General features: G+C 58.3%; 3 protein-coding genes across 3 annotated transcripts in view; 1 reads left to right on the top strand and 2 right to left on the bottom strand.

The window, feature by feature from the left end:
• The first annotated feature begins 1,920 nt into the window (after window positions 1-1,920).
• On the top strand, window positions 1,921-11,030 carry LOC119096709 (protein O-linked-mannose beta-1,4-N-acetylglucosaminyltransferase 2). Its single transcript, XM_037219604.1, has 3 exons — window positions 1,921-2,095; window positions 9,358-9,852; window positions 10,793-11,030. The coding sequence occupies exons 1-3, from the start codon at window positions 2,082-2,084 to the stop codon at window positions 11,028-11,030; spliced, it is 747 nt and encodes a 248-aa protein (XP_037075499.1). The 5' UTR covers window positions 1,921-2,081.
• GlnRS (Glutaminyl-tRNA synthetase) lies at window positions 5,500-7,998 on the bottom strand. The gene is given in 2 exon segments (XM_037219792.1): window positions 5,500-6,198; window positions 6,200-7,998. Coding segments are annotated over 2 exon segments (2,322 nt in total). The 5' UTR covers window positions 7,919-7,998; the 3' UTR covers window positions 5,500-5,595.
• Window positions 11,031-11,790: 760 nt separating the features above from the next.
• Ubr3 (Ubr3 ubiquitin ligase) overlaps window positions 11,791-18,515 on the bottom strand; it is a 53,715-nt gene continuing 46,990 nt past the window's right edge. Inside the window, exons 22-29 of the mRNA XM_037219603.1 lie at window positions 18,138-18,418; window positions 17,105-17,416; window positions 16,640-16,772; window positions 16,141-16,385; window positions 15,247-15,468; window positions 14,272-14,751; window positions 13,584-13,855; window positions 11,791-12,081 (exon numbers count right to left, since the gene is read on the bottom strand). Of these exons, the coding sequence (XP_037075498.1) occupies window positions 11,964-12,081; window positions 13,584-13,855; window positions 14,272-14,751; window positions 15,247-15,468; window positions 16,141-16,385; window positions 16,640-16,772; window positions 17,105-17,416; window positions 18,138-18,418 (2,063 nt within the window). The 3' untranslated portion in view covers window positions 11,791-11,963. The remainder of the gene's footprint in view (window positions 12,082-13,583; window positions 13,856-14,271; window positions 14,752-15,246; window positions 15,469-16,140; window positions 16,386-16,639; window positions 16,773-17,104; window positions 17,417-18,137; window positions 18,419-18,515) is intronic.

Here is an 18,515-nt window from a genome sequence, read left to right as displayed (position 1 = left end):
AAAACATTCGCCCAGTGTAATCTTTTGAACTGTACAACTTGATTTTAAAAGACATCCAGAAACATTATTTTACAATGCTCGCTATTGCGCGCGCGGCGCCCGCCGTCTGGCGTTACTTGCAGCGGTTAACGCCGTGCGGTTTAACAAAAACTGCAACCCAAGCCATCGTTGTCTTTACTCCCCGAGATTGCGGGTATGTCATTGGGGCTGAACGACGCACTCAGCTGCTGAGGCTTTGTGGCATTACCTGCCTGTCACTCTGGCCGTAAGGACACGCACCGCGGGGAATCGAACCCCGTACCGCTGGTTTCCCAGACGCGCAGTGGTTGACGCAAGCGCATTACCCAATACACCATCGGCACCCGACGCGCAGGATCAAGCCTTTTAATTTTATTGGAAAAGAAATGGACGTTCTCAGACAAACATGGAATGGCCTTATCGATTTTTGAACTTATCTCGACCCACCCTATTTAACACCAATGAGATCCTTTCTTTCTTTCCGGGAAAGGGGACCATTTGAGTAGAACACTACGGGGCACATTGCTGTCCTCGGTTAAGGGCTGAAGGGCCATTCTGTCCCACCGCGGTGTTCCTTCCGGCCGCCATTCTGGCGACACGGGACGGGGTCCCCTGGCCGATTCGGAGGCCCTTGTGATACATCATATCACATTGGTCCGCTCCCTGGCGCGGGAGACCTTCTGACCCGCGCTGCTGATCCCGGATTGACGCATGAACCCTCATTGATGCCACGTTTTCGCTGATTACCGCAGGTGGCCAAATAACTAGCACTCAGACTCCAGTTGGGCTTAACGGGCCCATGCTGGAATAGGGTTGAACGACCACCGTTCGGTAGTGGTGGCCCTGACTGACACAGGCCCTCCTACTGCCTCAACGTGAGCACCCATCATAAGTTGTTATGTTTCCTTTCATGGTGAGAGGGCCCCGACCAACGCAAGAGACCCTCCGCCACTCGGGCTCCCGTCCCTGTCCCTGTTGAGCAGATCTTCCCTCAACTAACTCAAGACCCCTTGTTGACACAGAACATCATGTTAGGCACTGGCCCTGCGTTGTTGCAGAGGCTCTGACAAATGCAAATCGCAGGCCCGGTCTTACCCCTGCTTGGGAAATGGGCCCCAAGAGGTCAAACCAACACAGCCGACTGTTCGTTATTCGCAATCTCTGGCCAAAATAGAGGAACGCTCTGCGTTAGTGGTCCCTATCGGTGCAACGGATTCTCTTACTGACATCTAAAATCACGATCCTATGGGAGGGGGTCCTTTACTGGTACTGGTGCGTACTGGTGATGTCTTACCGAAATACAGGCCCTTATCGACTCGGTGGACCCCTGAGCAGCACGCAAGACCCTCTGGCCAGCATTGGAGTGCCTGGCCCTGCGGGCCGAGGCCCCTGAAAGCAATCTCCGACCGGTCTTTCAGGCCCTTCGGGCCCTTAATCGGAACCTAAGAGACGGGGGCACGCGCCACTGGTACTCCTCTCCTGCTGCGCTACCAAATAAAAACCATTAACTTCACAAAATCCCAAACCTTTGCTTGCAGGCAACTCAGATCTCAGAACTTACCACTCCGACCGCTGCGAAACCTTCCTCATTTGATGCGCTCGACGGTACCATGCGGGCTTTTTCGGGGGGGGGGGTGCTTTCCGGGGCGGATGCAGGCCTAACAATTTAGACGCAGGGTGGATGCAGGTTTTGAGATCTGGATGCATGGCGGGTGCGGATATTCCAAATCTCCAAAAGTCGCAGCTCTAATGCATAGGGGTGGCCTTTGCGTGAAGTATGAACGAGCTGCGTATTTGCTTGTGACGTTTGAATGGATCATCAGCTGTACGCAGGCTACGCATAAGGTCATTTATGGCGCGCTCGTACGAATTGCTATGCCTACCTTTTGGTTTAATGCTATGTGGTTGTGAGGTGCCGAGGCTGGTAGGTCGTTGTGTACGCCCGTATTGAGGACGTTTGGGGTAAAATTTCATCATTAAAGAAGCTTTGTAGCTAAACTGTAAGCCTCGTTACTGGACGAAGGCAATGTAGTCAGCCGTCATCCAGGTATCTACTGCTGTCTATGCAGTTTGAAAGGTTGGTATTGTGATACTTGCTGGCCACGGAGATTGTTCTTGATATTCTTTTTCTGACATGTGTTTACCTGTGAGGAAGTCCATTTACAGTGTGTATGCTAATTCTTCTTTGTTAAATTGACAGCTTGGCTGGTTCAAAGTATCTGCTACCTTTGGGATTACAATGACCAATTTTTGTTTGCTTATTTGGTATGCCTGCATGTGTTTATTGGTTGAAAAGTCATACAAATCCAAGTAAATGTAAATTCAATCTTGGTACTTGCTGTTGGTGTCAGTTGTAGTTGTTTGCTTTCTTTTCTGGATAAGTGGTTTCTTTTGAAGATCTTTCTGAAGGATGAAGAGGAATTTGTCTGGGAGAGGGAATATTTTTACCTGGGACCAAGGGATTGCATGTGTTGGTTCTTCTGCTGTCTTGAAAATGAGCCATAATTCTGTATTGGGAATGAAAAATAACATTACCAGGGTTGTGTGGGCCTTTCAGGCAACTTGCCTTGCAGAATTGGTGCAGGTTTTCAAAGTTGGGTGAGAGGTGGGTGTGGGCATTCTAAATCTCCAAAAGTGGTGCTCTTGTTGGGTGGCAGGATTTATACCAAAATTTACTAGATCTTAACTTGGTATTGGTTCTGCAGTCTTATTTATATGCTATCTTCAATGGAATACTGTGGCAATGATGAAACTTAAGTGATGTCTTGTTAACATGTTATCAGTCACCAAGTATCATGATATGAAATAAGGCACTCATTGAATAACATCCATATCAGTCAAGGAATATGAATAACTGGCAATTTGTACAGTTCTGGTCCTCTAGAGCCATAAAAACTGTACTGGCTCTGCTGGAAGCATGTAATGCAACATAGGCATTTTACTCATTGCCTGCTCACCACTACTGCTGAATGTTTGCCTCCAGGGCTCTAGGTACCCACTATCCTGATGTTTATGTTATCATGTTCTCTGGATTACCCTGTAAAGAAGCCAGCAAACAAAAATTGTATTTGATATGCATTCCTATGTGATTTAATTCAATGTCTCACATTTCCCCTTCTCCAGTCTGCCCTTACCTTTGCACTGTATTTACCAAGACAATTAATGTTATCTTGCTGGTGCTGGGCCAGTTTTTGTTAGTCTGGGGTGCCAAATGAGTTATGGGAGTGGCAGGCTTAGTAGTGAAAAGTTACACTACCTGCTCTCAAAATGTGCTTCAAATGGGTCTACCAGATTTTACCAGATTTTACTACCAGATTTTACTTACTTTTTCTCAAAGTCTTGGGGGGCAGGAGTCCAAGTTGAGAGGTCCTGGAGTCCAAGTTGAGGGGTCCTGGAGTCCAAGGTGAGAGGACCTGGAGCCTAAGTTCAGTGGGCCTTGAGCTGATATGGAGGGGAGTTAGAGTCCCCCCCCCTTCACAACTGAATGGGGGACTGCATTCCCACCAGTTGGTGCTAGGTATGTGTTATGCAGTGTGATGTGTTATGTGTTGTGTGAAATTTGACTCCCTGCATACATGAAGATGCTCATATGTATTTACCACTGGTACGATTATGGCAGAAATGTGATGGTCAAAGCATGCCATTTGGGCCACACCATTAATGCATCTTAGCATTTGACCATAACCAGTGCATAGCTAGTATTTCCATATGTAGGGGGACCTGATATGTATGTAATTCTTGCATGCCCTTCTGTGATGTCTGGAATATTGCTCTTACCCATGCTGTTTGCTATAGACAGCATAACATAAATACTAGGGTATCCAGGCTTAGACTGTTGTTAATGAGTTGGTTCTGTTTGGTCTCAAGAGATTTGGCTCCTAGGGGGGGGGGGGGGGCTCTGGGTACCTGACACAGCCTTGCTCACTTGCCCTCCCCCCAGGACTTCAGGTAGTGTCAGGTACCCTGTGGTTCTCCATTGCTTATTCTAATGATAATCAAAGCATTTAGTTGCATTTAATCGAGCATTTAATTAACAGTTTGAGAGCACTCATGATATAGTTTCATGTCATTGTACAGGAAATGTCTGGAACTCCAAAACATTACCAATTAATACTGCTGCTGTTCTCCATCTGGGCCTGTAAGCACCTCACTCACTGCAGCTTGTACTGTTGGAAATTGGCTAGCCACAGCTTTCTGGTATGCATGATGGATGAATCAAGTATACTGCCTCCTAAATCCTGGTAGGTCCCATGGAACCAGCTGACTCTGCTGAATAAGTGAAACTGCCATTTTCGTCTTTTTTGCTTCAAAAGGTGGCACTCTGCCATGCACACTCCAAGTCTGAAACATGTACCCCATCAGCCAGGAGGTATCAAATAAATCTCACAAAGGCCTACAGCTCAACACTAAAATTGTTAACCTTGAAATTTGTAACTTACAATGCTTGATACCTCAAGTCAATTTCATGGAGCCCCACAATGCTGGGGGGGGGGGGGGGGGGGGGGGGGAGGGGTGGGGAGGAAGCGTGGGAATCCTGAAGCCTGAAACCTAAAACATGGAAACACGGGAGCCTTGCGGACGAGGTAATGGGGAGGGGCGGGGTTATTAGCTTTGGGGCCGGCATTGTCACCCTATAATGTGACAACCGTCTAACGGACACAAAGTGTAGTGTTTTTGAGTGGCGAATACTGCACCGTATTGAGCAGCGAATACTGCACCGTGTTCGTCACCGTGATACATGTGATCCATTTGATACCCAAGTTGTGCCGGAAGAACGGGCAGCGATAAGGAAGTGCATTTCTGGGGGCCGGAAGACAGGAACAAGCATCGATCCCACGCTGAAATCCAGGATATGGTTCTGACCTGGACCACATCCCAGCCATTAACTGTGGGTTGCATCATAAACATGCATGAATAAATGCATAAATATTGCATTAACATTGCGCAAACATACCACCATTGTACTCACAGCTTATGCTACGGGGATCCGCTAGTGAACGGCGGTAGCGATCCAGATTTTTTTTCCCCAAATGAAATCTTGAATAATCGCATCGTTGTTGGACCGACTTAAGTCAGTGGAACAAAATAATGCTATATTATTACGTTGCTAGATGGTGCCGCATCTGATCACTGTTCCATGGTGCCAGTACTTTCTCGCATGCTATATTACTGTGCTAAATGTACTGTTACAACCAGACCGGTGGGAAGGAGTTCTTTCTCAACCCGCGCCAGTTAAGTGTGTTTTATCGGTTGAATATTACCTGAATCCGTGTTAATTAGAAGTTCCAGGCCCCCGTGCAATTTCCCGTCCCCAACTTGGAACCCACATGCGCCGAGAAGTCATCCCAATGCAGTGCATAAAAGTCCCGACATCACTCCGGACGAGCTCGCCGAGGCCAGTTCACGATAATACCTGCACATCAAAACTTCGCGACCGTCAAGTTAATGACATCTGAGATCGAAACTAAAGAACAGCCAGGCACCGAACCAACTCGCCTTGTATTGTTCCAAGACAGGACCAAGCGGCCGTAACAAACAAAGCGAAGCATTCGCAGCGGGCCTCGTGCCCCCCGGCGGTCAGTTCTTCCCAGTGTCCTCCTTGAGCGTCACGGTCCGGTTGAACACCAGCCGCTCATCGGTGGAGTCCGGATCCACGGAGAAGAAGCCGACGCGCTCGAACTGGAACCGGTCGTAGACGTTGGCGCGGAACCGGCCGTCGAGCAGCGCCGTGCACACGGTGCGCGAGTCCGGGTTGACGTCGGACAGGAAGCCGCCGGGCACCTCGGCCGCGTCCTCCGGGTTCTTGTGCCGGAACAGGCGCTCGTAGAGGCGCACCTCGCACGGGCGCGGGCTCGACACCCAGTGGATGAACGCCTTGGGCTTTTCGGCGGCGCTGACCGGCTGGCAGGTGACGCGCAGCTCGGTCAGCGCGCCGGCCGCGTCGCGCACCTCGCGCTCCAGGCGCACCACGAAGCCGGCGTGGCGCAGGCCGACCGGCTGGCCGGGCGTCAGCCGGCGGTAGCCCTTCTCGTCGGCGGCCCGGTAGTCGGAGCGCTCGATGAAGATCTCGGCGCCGAGCGTGACCTGGTGGGCGCCGCGCTGCGGCTCGTTGGGGAAGTCGGGCACCTGGAGCGGCCCGGCCGCCGCCGCCGGCAGGTTCTCGATCGTCACCTTCAGCGGCCTCGATCACGGCCATGGCGCGCGGCGCGCTGGCGTTGAGCGCGTCGCGCACCTCCGACTCGAGCATCTCGGGCTCGATGACGATCTGGGCGCCGGTCAGGCCGAGCCGCGCGCAGAAGTTATTAATGGCCTGCGCCGGGAAGCCGCGCCGCCGCAGCGCCGTCAGCGTGAACAGGCGCGGGTCGTCCCAGTCGGCCACCAGGCCCTCCGAGATCAGGCGGCCGATCTTGCGCTTCGACACCACCGTGTAGCCGACGTTGAGCCGGCCGTACTCCCACTGGACGGGGCAGTACGTGTCGACGGCGTTACAGAGCCAGTAGTAGGAGGAGCGGCGCGCCTGGAACTCTTTGGTGCACAGCGAGTGTGTGATGTTCTCCAGCGAATCGCACAGACAGTGCGTGTAGTCGTAGGTGGGGTAGATGCACCAGCGGTCGCCGGTGCGGTGGTGCGGCACGAACTTGATCCGGTAGGCCACCGGATCCTGCTTGCCCTCCTCAAGCGTGACCTTGAGCCGCAGCGTGGCGGCGCCCTCCTCGATCTTGCCGTTCTTCATGTCCTGGAACAGCTGGAGGCTCTCTGCGGCCGGGCGATCGCGCCAGGGCGAGGCCGGCGAGTTGATGCCCTTCACCTCTTCCGCGGTCTGGTGGCAGACGTAGGCCAGGCCCTTCGTGATCAGCTCTCGCGCCCACTCATACAGCTGATCGAAGTAGTCAGATGAATGGGTGATGTCGTGTGGCTTGTAGCCAAGCCACTGCACCATGTCCAGGATACCAACAAAGAACTTTTCCTCCTCCTTCTCAGGGTTTGTGTCATCATATCGGAGAAAGCAGATGCCATCATGGGCTGCAGCATAACCAAAGTTGATGTTGATGGCTTTTGCATGGCCAATGTGAAGGATGCCATTGGGCTCTGGAGGAAATCTTGTTCTCACCTGACCTTTGGTTAAAGCCAGGTGTTTTTCCATGTGCTTCATTGTGTTGTTGGTGATAACATACCCATCAGTTTTATAGTTCTCACCAGGTTTGTGAAAGCTGACTTTTTTCATCAACTCAGTGATTGTTGCTGCACCATCTGAGGATTCTATGTCCCCACCAGCACCAGTACCATTATTTGATGTCTCAGTCTTTTCCTTCTTTGTTTTCTTTTTTGATGCTGGTGCACTATCTTCTTCGGTTCTTGGCCCAAGCATTGACAAGATCTGTGCATCCACTTCCGTCTTCACCAGCCTACCATCTGCCCATGGCAGCTCTTTCCGCAAGCTTCCCAGGATGATGCCAATGCTGAACTGGTACCTCTTTTCTAGCAGTTCCTTTTTGTGATGTTTTAAAAGCTTGGTAACAGAGGCAGATATCTGCTGAGGTGTTACAATGACTCCAACCCCACAAGCACTTTCAAAAGCTTTAAGATTGACTGGAGCACTTGGGCTTGATAACAAATACTCCAAAGCTGCACTCAGACGGGCATCAGTGTCGATCTTCTCTTTTGCTATGTACTCAGCAAGCAGAGGCAAGTGGTCCAGGATTTGCTTTTTCACTTTCGTTGCACAGCCATAGAGCAGATTTCCAACTGTTTTGGATAATCCAGATGGCGAGTGTCGAAGCGCCTCGTCGATCACCTTAGAAAGGTTCCCCGATACCAGTTCATTCTTGAGAGTCTCCTGCGCCTTTTTCTCACTTAGACCAACGAGCTGAAACTTCTGTATCATTTTATCATCACCCATCCTGCAAGCAAACCCTTGTGATAACTTGGTTATCCTCACCTTTCACTTCCGTGCGAACGCCGCCTATTTGCTAGATGGTCCCACAGCGCATTGCGGTGTGTGTCGCAAATGTAACGCTAGAGCCAGATTGACTCATTTGTTTGGCGGCCGTAGGCGGGTTACTAAATTATGACGTCATTGGTGTTGATATCATTCGCACCACTTCAGTGAATTTCAATCGGAAGTGGAGGTTCATGAAAGAGGGGGGACCGCCAACACCTTTTTGAAAGACCCTGTTTCCATGTCTTATCGGGAATGGGTAGCGTTTAAGCGAGCTTTTTTTGGTTATCCTAGCCGTTTTAGCGAGCTTTTTGGTTGTCCTAGCCGCTGTTCGGTTCTGTGTTCAGAGTTAAGGCAAGACAGGCATTGCCGAACGAATCATGGGTAGATACATGTAAAACCCCACTCCATGCCGGGACTCACCATAATTGCAGCAATTGGCAGGTATCGAAAGTTTAATTTCGTTCAGGTAGGCTATTCTGCTGGCATATTACAAAAAGCTGACGTCACTTGCGTCATCCATGTTCCCAAGTCGAAGACTGCATGACGAAAGGTTTCGTCATTCAGTGCTATGCTGAAGGGGTGCCCAACGCCGCATGACAATCGGTCAGCAGCGCTCATTCCTCAACAGAAACATCGCACCGGAGAGGATCGGATGCGAGACAACGTTGCAAGGGGGGGGGGGGGGCAACTCCGATGGGCTATGGCCGCCTCGGGTTCCGTGAATTCCAACATGTATTGATTTGTGTGCACAAGGTCCGACAGCATGCTGATAGTGTCCGTTTCTCACCTATGGTTTGTGCGACCAGTTGCGTTGACCGCGGCAGTACTGCTGTAGGGGAGGGGGGGGGGGGGGGCAGTCAGCATATTTTTAAACAAATGGTGCCCAGTGTTTTTCAAGCATGGTGGACCTAAGAGGTAACTAAAGTGCGGGCCGTTGGACTACTGTTGGGGGGCCCTGCGATGTCACGGGGTCCGGAAGGTTCGGGAGGGCCCCTGCACCCAATTTTAGCCCCGACCCCTACATGCTAGACGTCAAACGATTAACCTACGTGTAGTTCGTTTCCATTGGTATTGGTCAAAGGCAGGCTTGTTTTTGTAGAACCGGACGATTTTTCGAGATCTTAATTTGTTTTCACCGAAAATAAGATCATGTCTGTAAAGTCCTGGCCACTTCCACGGGGTGACGCAGTTGAAACCCTCGCGAGGTTTCAACGTAGGAAGTAAGCACCGCAAAAGCGGGCACATGGCTTCCCGACATGGACTATCCTGCATCCGTGTCACCTTCAGACCATGGGCGAGAACCTCCCCACATCGCCATGGAAGTGTCGTAGCTCGAACTAGCGCCCGTGCCGAGTATGCACACCTACGAGCCCACCTAACAGATGCCCTGTTTTCAGGTGCACGCATGTGGACGCCGCCATGCGCTCGTACGCGGCAGCGGCTCTGCTGTGTGCGGCGGCCATGGTGGTGGCGCTGCTCGGCCGCGGCCGGGACGCCACCCCGGACACGGAGCCCGAGACCGAGCCGCTGGCGCCGGACGCCTTCTCCTCACTGTTCTGCGAGGGCGACACGCCCGCCACGCGCCACTGCCTAGTCACCAACCTCTGCTACATGCCCGACGACGACCAGTTCGTGCTGCTGTACTCGGAGCGGACGCGGTACGCGGGCGTGCGCGGCGCCGACGACCTGCGGCCGCTGCTCAAGCTCAGCCCGGTCGTCGACCACAACCTGTTCGACCTGCACCTGGTGCCGGCGAACGCTAGCCTGCTGGCCGGCCGCGGCGCCGTGTTGCACCGCGGCCGCTTCCTCGTCTTCGAGCCGTTCAAGCCGGATAACCTGATGCACGTGCTGCACGACGACCTGCTGCCCGCCTACGTGACGCTGCTGCAGCTGTGCGAGGGCCGGCTGGCCGGCTGCGCGCGCCGCTGGCGGCTGCTGGTGCGCGGCGTGGTGCCGCCGCCGCCGCTCGCGCCGCTGTACGCCGCCCTGACGGGCGCGGCGCCGCTGCTGACGGGCGCGCTGGCCGACGGCGCGGTGCACTGTTTCGAGCGGGCGCGGCTGGGCCTGCGCGCCGACACGCTGTGGTACCAGTACGGCTTCGCACAGCCGCAGGCGCCACTACCGGCCGCCGGCCAGCCTCAGCACCTGGCGGACTTCGCAGCCCTGCTGGCCGCGCGGCTGGCGCCGGACCGGCCGGCCGGCGCCGCGCGCCACGTGCTGCTGCTCTCGCGCACCGAGTCGCGCCGCATTGTCAATGAGCCGGAGCTGGCGGCGGCGTTGGCGGCGCGGCTGCGGCTGCCCGTGCGGCGGCTGGCGCTGGAGGAGGCCGGCGTGGCGGCGGCGCTGGCGCTGGCCGGCGACGCGGCGCTGCTGGTCGGCATGCACGGCTCGGGGCTGGCGCTGGCGCTGTTCCTGCCGCCGGGCGCCGGCGTGCTCGAGCTGTTCCCGTTTGGCCTGCGACCGGAGCGGTACCAGCCGTACCGGGAGCTGTGCCAACGACGCGGGCTCGGCTACCGCGCCTGGGGCAACCGCGACGAGGCCGCCAGCGTGGCGCACGTCGACGCGCCGGCCGACCGCGGCGGCCTGGCGCACCTGCCCGACGACGAGCGGCGCCGCGTGCAGGCGCTGTCGGAGGTGCCCGACACACTCTGCTGCAGCGAACCCGGCCTTCCTCTACCGCGTCTACCAGGACACGGTGGTGGACGCCGCGGCGGCGGCCGAGGCGGCGGCGGCGGCGCTGGCCGCGGCGCGGCCCGGGCCGTCGCCTCCGCCACCACCGCTCTGGTTCCCCGGGCCGGCACGTGGACTGGAGGCCGCCACGCTCGGCGACAGCCGCCTGCTCGAGTGGCGGGCGCCGCTGAACGTGCCGGCCGGCCGGAGCGTCAGCTACCGCGTCTGGGTGGAGCAGGGCGCCGCCGGCGTTAGCGAACATAAGGTGCGCCAGCCGCGACTGCAGCTGGCGGCCGAGTGTGCCAACTGCGAGCTGCGCGTCTGGCTGCGGCCGGAACTGGACGGCCGGCGCGGACCCGTGCTGCACGAGACGTTCGTCCTCAACGGCGACGCGACGTGACGGCGGCTGGCTGCCCGTTGTAGGTGGCGGCAAGGGGGTATAATACAATACACTGGGCCATGCTGACTTGGCATCCGGCCTGCGGGGAACGGGTGCCGCGCAGAAGCGGACGTGGTGGGGGTAAGTTTACGGACAATGGAGCGCACGTGACTAACACCGCGTGCCGAGTGCTGCCCGCGACCACCGCTGTCTGCTTCGCAAGCCCGAAAAGACGCCCAGTCACTTTCACAATGTTAAGATTTATTTAGCAGAACATTCCAGCACACTGGCATAGTAAGAGACGCGGAACGTTGACGCCCACTTGTCACTAGTAAAACTCGCCAACGAAGTATACAATACAGTACAGTACAGTACAAGGGGGGTGTGAACTTAGCGCGGCACGCTTCCCACACCCCGACCAAATGTTTATTGTCTACATATTCATAAACTTGCATATACACGAACGAATCGAAACATACAAACACGCAATTAGCTCTAGCTGGGAGCGCACATGTTATTCACTACCAACAGCTCTGGAATGTACAACGCTACAGTCTCCGTTGAATTGCACACGCCAGGAACAGACTCCCCAATCACTCGCCGCCGGCCGCCGCTGTCACTCCGCCGCAATATAACTCCATAAAGCTTATCATATACCAGTACTGACACACGGCCCGACAACGACGCCACACACGATCACAGGGCGGCGCGCGCGAGCACGCGCCACCCACACCGCCGGAGCGCGCCGCCCCGGCCCCAACAATGAACAACCGCCGCGCGGCCTGGCGGCGAGCGGGCCGTGCGTGGCGCGCTCCGGCCGGCGCTCGTCGCCCGACCAATCACACACTGGCACAGAGAGAGGGATGCGGGGCCCGCTGCTGCCCCGCCGGCCGACAGAGGGCGCCAGCGCCGTCAGTCCTGTCAGGGGTGCGCCCCGACCGGGCGACCGCCCGGTCAGAGCATCTCCTTGTGCCAGATCCAGCGGCGCCGCGTGTTGTCGAAAGCGTGCGATATCCACAGGTTCTGCAGCAGCCGGTAGCGCTCCTCGCAGAGGAACAGCGGGCGGCCGCGCCTGCCGCGCACGGGCGCAGTGTTACGGCGCCGGCCGGGAGCACCCAGGCGGGCCCTCCGTGTCACACGCACAGGGTTGCACCCAGGCGGGCCCTCCGTGTCACGCGCACACAGGACTGCACCCAGACGGACCCTCAGTTGTCGCACGCACACAGGATTGCACCCAGAAGAGCCCTCCGTTGTCACACGCAATGTCTGCACGCAGGCGGGCCCTCCGTCGTCACACGTACACGGGACTAAGGGTCGTGTGTTAAACGATCCTGGGGCGATCCACGATAAAAACGAGACCCAAACACCCAGCGTTCTTGGAGCAAAAACCATTGGTAACGATGGGAACAACATACGTGCATGCCTTTACAGAAACAGACGCATAAACAGACTACCAAACACAGACGTCCACCTCGCGACTCCCCAGACGTATCCGCAAACAGGGTTTCAACGTCAAGTAAAAAGATGACCAGGCACGCTCTGACAATATTGCCGGGAGGGCGCTGCACAACGTCTGTGTTCTCCAGAGAAAACCTGCATCCGTTGGCTGCACGTAGGGTAGGGGCGGGGTGTATGTAGCAAATTATCCTGGCGCGTGCGTCGATTTCGCAGGTGACTGCGTCCGTGAAACGATACAGAGCTTCCAACTTCCCTTCTCATAGTAGCCTGAATGTTAATGCTCCGGTTGCGAAGTTTAAGAATGCAACAAATCCGGTCTGTTTTTACAGGCCCGTCACGGTCAGGTAAGGACTGAAAGTTCATGATGTCTGACGGCCTCAGGTAGCGGAGGGAGATCAAACAGGATCCACAAGCTATGGAAAAATAAGAATGGGTCGCACAACGTTGGTAATTTCACGGTGAACTGGTTTAAGAAACCGATAGAACTTTTCTTTTCGAAGGAGGAAAGAATGGCCAGTTTTAATGAGAACAGGTATCGCAACACATGATGCTGAGCAGTAGCGAGGTGTAGGTTATGAATGGCATTTTACAAACAACATGGTTACCTCCCGACAACACTTGAAATGCCCATTTTCTTCCCCTGGACCAAACAAATGTCGAAAGGACAGACACATCCTATAGAACACAAGGGGGATTGAACGCCCGCCCCCTCGACATGAGCAACTAAAGGCATCGTAATGCTCTGTGGCCTCACCCCCACAGCCACCGGCACACAGGGAAGGAGTAGCACCACCATACGCAAGCGCGCCGGTCCACCCCGCCTGCGCCGCAACCCCCGAACAGGTCCCAGCCAACAAAGAGGAACGAAGCAGCACCATTATACTGATAGCAGCCAGCAGCCTGCGCCGCGGCCCGCGGCAGACTCCCAGCCGACACAGAGGGAACCATGCCAGCCCCCTTAGGCCCGGGGCAAACATGAAGACAGCACCACGCACCGCGACAGACTAGCCCCGCCACCACAGAGGGAGCCGCACCCCCCCCCCCCCGCAGGCGTGCCCCGAGCTAACACGAGGACCGCCCCGCGCCCCGTGGCAGACCAGCGCCGCCGACACGTACTTGAGGTCGCGGTCCTCCTCGCCGAAGCTGTCCAGGTAGACGGAGCCCCAGAGGCAGGCGCGACGGCCGCGGATCACGATGATCGTGCTCGAGTTGACGGCCAGGAAGATGCTGGTGCCGGCGCCGCAGTCCACAGAGTGGGCCACCGCCTCGTTGGCGGCGCCCACCTTGCAGCACTGGCCGCGCAGGCACACCAGAGTGCCGCACAGCAGGCACACGGTCGGCTCCTTGGGCACCGTCTGGCAGCGCGCGCAGTGCCGCCGGTGGTAGAACTGCCGGCACGGCGTGACGCGTCACGGCGCGGCACGGTAGGTGACACGTCACAGCGCGGCATGATAGCCGGAGCGGCACAGTAGGTGATGGCACATGACGAGCCAGCCGAGGACGGCAATAGTCGTCAGAGGACGGAACTGGCCGCCGGGGGACAGCGCTACTCGTCAGAAGAAGACGGCAGTAGCCGTCGGAGGGCAACCCTGTTCGCCAAAAGGTCGGCGCTGAATGTGAGCATGACAGAAGTGTTCATCTATAGGTGGTACTATAGTCCAACAGCCCAGCCAGAACAGGAGGGTCCACACTACACATGACACATAAACTAAGCACTAAATCGCATGCGACGCCGCACATGAGCCCCGCCCGTGCCGATCACAGACGTCGCTGCCCAGCCCGGCGCAGCGGCGCCACCACATACCAGGAAGATGGTCTTGTACTGCTGCGGCAGTCTGAGGAGCTGCGGCTGGCACCAGCGCTGCTGATGCACCAGCTCGCGCGAGGCGCTCTGACTCTGCGCCGCCAGACTCCTGTACTCCTGACACCACGCGCGCACCACCGGCTCGCCGTCCGCGGTGACCCACGAGAGCGCGCCGGCGGCCAGCTGGCCGAGCGGCGCCGCCTCGGGCGCGCCGCCGTCGCCGGCCGACGACAGCTCGAGGAAGCGCAGCAGCGCCGGCAGCTCTTGCTCGGGCCGGCGCGGGTCGGGCAGCGTCAGCTGGTAGAGGTGCTGGCGCAGCACGGCGGCCAGCCGCAGGAACGGCAGGCACCGAGCGTTCAGCTGATCGGCCAGCTGAGCCGACGACTGGTCGACCAGCGGCTCCATCCCCGAGTCCTCCACGTACAGGCCCGGCACGGACGAGAGCAGCTCCACCACCCGGCCCAGGATCGACGGCATGCTCTGGCGGAGGGGAGCGGACGCCGGGTCAGGACCGGCTCGCCGCCGGAGGCCGCCCGCGCGCCAGCAGGCTGAGCCACGCTCGCGTGCGCGCAGATCGCGGGCATCCATATGACGTGGCCGCCAGGTCATTACTAGCTATCATCTCCAGGCAAGGGAGGAGTGGGCTCTAAGATAATGCGATGGCGACACGACCGAGCTACAGCAGACAGCTATCCAAGACGCTCGACACGCCGCGGCCGCCCTGACCGGCGCATCACCACTGCTTCGCACGGGAAACGCGAACTGGAAGGCTTGGTGCGACAGACAAGCCATCGCGCCCGATCTCCACACAGCTCAATCAGCGTCACACTGTCGGTCGCACGGGTACCAACGCCGCTGTAACTCCACCAACAACGCCAGCAGTCCGCGCCGGACAACGTACCGCGTCGACACCGGCAGAGACCACGGGAGGCCACGGCCCGGTCAGCGCCGCCCTCGGGCGCGCGCGGCACTCACGTTCATGTGGTTGCCGCCGCCGCGGATGCGCTGGTGGGCGAGCGCCAGCTCTCGGCGGCGCGTCAGCGACAGGTGGAAGCTCAGCGCCGCGCACGCCTGCACGTAGGTGAGGTTGTAGAGCGCCTGCACCACGCACGAGTACAGCTGGGACGGCAGCGGTAGCGGCAGCGTCAGCACCAGCAGCAGCAGCAGCGACGCCGGGTCGCGCAGGAGCAGCGGCACCTGGAGGCGGCGTGGGCGGCGTCACCACACGGCACCGGCATGACCAGGCCCACCGTCACACATGGCTTTCAGCGTCGCCGCCGGCACGCGCTCGTTCTGTCCGCCCACCAGCCACGGCGAGATCGGCGAACTGCGCTGACACCGGCACAGGAGTTTGAAATCCACATGATGCGCCTTAGGAGATTAGAAGATGTCGGTCAGCAAGACAAAACAATTCAGTGGGAAAGCTAAAAAGCCGATGATGATACACCTGAAGGCGTCTGCAGGTAACTCAAGTTTCTCATTATTAGCCAGGATTTTTAGCACATAAGATCTTTAGGGATTACAGCGCATTGGAGCATTTGAGGTCACAGTGAGATCTCTTGCTAATATCTGCTGCCCAAAGCGGAATTGTACAGGCTGAGCCATTCGTCATGACAGGGGCTACAATTGCCGTTAACATGCAAAAGTCGCCGATGTAGTTAAGTTACAAGCGCTCATCGGTATGACTCGAATGACGCAAAGCCCAACGTCGGAAACGATTACGCACTTTTCGCCTCTGGACGGCAGCAGAGCCCGCCTTATCTTTTTGCCCGTGCCAGTACGCGGGGCCCGTACCCGCCACCGCGCGAGCAGCGGTACCTAAGGCCCACCGGCCGCGCCCTGGACCCTGGCCTCCCCGCGCGCACTCACATCGGGCTGGTAGAGCGTGAGTGCCGTGCGCGCGCCCGGCGGCAGGCCGTTGAGCTGGGCCCACATGACGGGCAGGTACTGGTTGTCGGCGCGCACGGCCAGGACCTTGGCGTTGAAGCCGAGCACGGTGAGTAGTGGCACCAAGCATGAGCGCTTGACACTGGGCACCAGCTGGGCCGCCGCGTCGCCCGTGTTGGTGAGCCCGCCGTTTCGCTGCACCACCTCCATCTCCAAGTTCGTCCGCGCTGCGGGGAGTGGGGAGACAGGGGTCAGGCGCGTGCGGCGACACCGACCGCCCCGCTGGCCACCTCTATGGCCGCCGCTTTCCACTTCACTTCCACAAACGCCTCACAACTCGTGCTTCGGGGCGACTCGTGCTTCTCGTGCGTCGACCTCCACACCAGCGCTGGCCCAGCGCCTGGCCGGCCGTCGGCGGCGGCCGCAGCCGCGGACCGACGGCGACGAGCGGCCTTCCCACGCAGCGGCGCCGCCCACTCACCTATCGACGTGACGAACAGCAGCACGTTCTCATGGCCGGGCGACTGCGGCGTCGTATTCCGGTACTTCGGGAACGTGACGTGTGTCATGCTCTCCATCGCCTTTGATATCGACTCCCCGAAGTTGCTGTTGTACTGCAGCACATGAGGCGGGACACGTCAGATCGTGCAGACAGAGCTGACGCCGACGGAGCCAGCGGCTCACGTCAAACCGCCTGGCCACCGGTATTACTTGGGCCCCAACCGCAGTCAGCGATTAGGTAAGTCCATGATTAGCACCAGTAAGTCGCTGTTTCACCGCATTTCGATCACCCCGCGAAAAAAAACACCGACCACATAAGCTGAACGAGGCCCGATCGAGTTCGGCACCACGTCCACGGAACCGGCCGGACCGTTCGCCGCCCCTGGACGAGCGCGCGCCATCCCCCGCCGCGCCGGCGGGGCCGGATCTCGGCCAGACGACCCACCTCGGGCGGCTGGCAGTCGTTGAGCAGGCGCGCAACCGCGGTGTAGGCCTCGGCCCGTCTGTAGGCCGGTTGCGGCGGCGTGGCTGCCAGACTGCCGTCGTCCTCCAGCAGTGGCAGCACGCTGTTGCACAGCTGGCGACACAGCGGGCACGAGTACTCGCCGCGTTGCAGGCTGATGCTCTGCTGGCGCGCGTCGTGGCCCGTCAGCGAGTGCACGTACATCCGGTGACAGTCCAGGTGGATGTGGTGGCCGCACGTCTGCACGTGCACACCGCCTGACACGCCGATGTTCATCGATAGCAGCCAGGACTTCTGTCGGCAGAGAGGAGAGGAGGCGCGTCAGTGCGGAGGTGGCGTCACCCCGCCGCCCGCGCCGGCCGGTCCGCGGCGCGTCGTCTCCAAGCCAGTAAATGACACGTGATCGGGTCTCCCTACACACTTTGTCGTGTTTTGGGCTTCAATATTCTAATTCGGGCCGAAGAGGGTAGCACGTGGAGACAGAAAGACTGCGACAGAGCCGCGACAGTAAGTCAGTTACGGCAGCGTCACTGCAGGATTTTGGAGAGACCCAAGTGAACCGAGAGATTCAATCAGAAGAGCTGGTCAGCACCCACAGCCCACACAAAAACACAACCTTAAAAACAAAACATGGCACAGCTGGGATGTGGAGCTGATGCCTGCGCGTGTTGAGTGGACACGTACCGCAGAATATACCGGCAGTGAACCCAGCGGCGCACAACGCGGCACACGCCGGCATCACTTCAATACGTGGGCCGTGACGCGGCGCTTCCGCGCTGAGCGCCGATTCATTATCCACAGCCGCATACCGGCCGACCGGTCCGCAATCCGCTTACCCGCCGGCGTGACAGGGCTCAGTGGCTCGCGACACCGATGACGACTGTCGCGACTTATCGGGGTGACCGCTGCCGCTCGCCGCCGCCTACCCCGCGCATCACCGACGAAAATACGTGCCAGTCGGGAGACGGCCCCGGTCTGCCCGCCCCAGCCGCGGCGGCGGCCGGCGCCGACTCACGTTCTCGAAGGTGTTGCCGAGGCGCTCGTGGCGGTGCTCGAGGAAGCCGGCGCGGTTGTGGCGCAGCCGGTGACGCAGCTGCAGGCTCGACTGCTGGTCGGTGGGCAGCTGCAGGGGCTCGGTGCTGGTGTGCTGGTGCGCCAGCACCGAGGTGGCCTGCAGCAGCACCACCAGCCCGAACGGCCGTTCGTCCGTGCTGGCTGAGCTCTGGCCGCAGATGACGCAGTCGTACTCGCGTACGTTGCGTGCGCGCCGGCTGCTGGCTGCCGCCTCGGGCTCCTCTGCGGCACGGGCGTGGGCGCCGGCGTGAGCTGGGTGCGGCCAACGCGGGGGCGGACGGGTGGGTCAGGCCGCCAGCACCAGACCCGTCTGACGAGT

The sequence above is a fragment of the Pollicipes pollicipes genome, unplaced genomic scaffold (genome assembly GCF_011947565.3).
Source record: "Pollicipes pollicipes isolate AB1234 unplaced genomic scaffold, Ppol_2.1 Scaffold_4295;HRSCAF=5057_pilon_pilon_pilon, whole genome shotgun sequence".
NCBI classification, from domain to species: domain Eukaryota; kingdom Metazoa; phylum Arthropoda; class Thecostraca; order Pollicipedomorpha; family Pollicipedidae; genus Pollicipes; species Pollicipes pollicipes.
The sequence above is the reverse complement of the archived record's forward strand: the minus strand, read 5'-3'. Positions and strand labels throughout refer to the sequence as shown.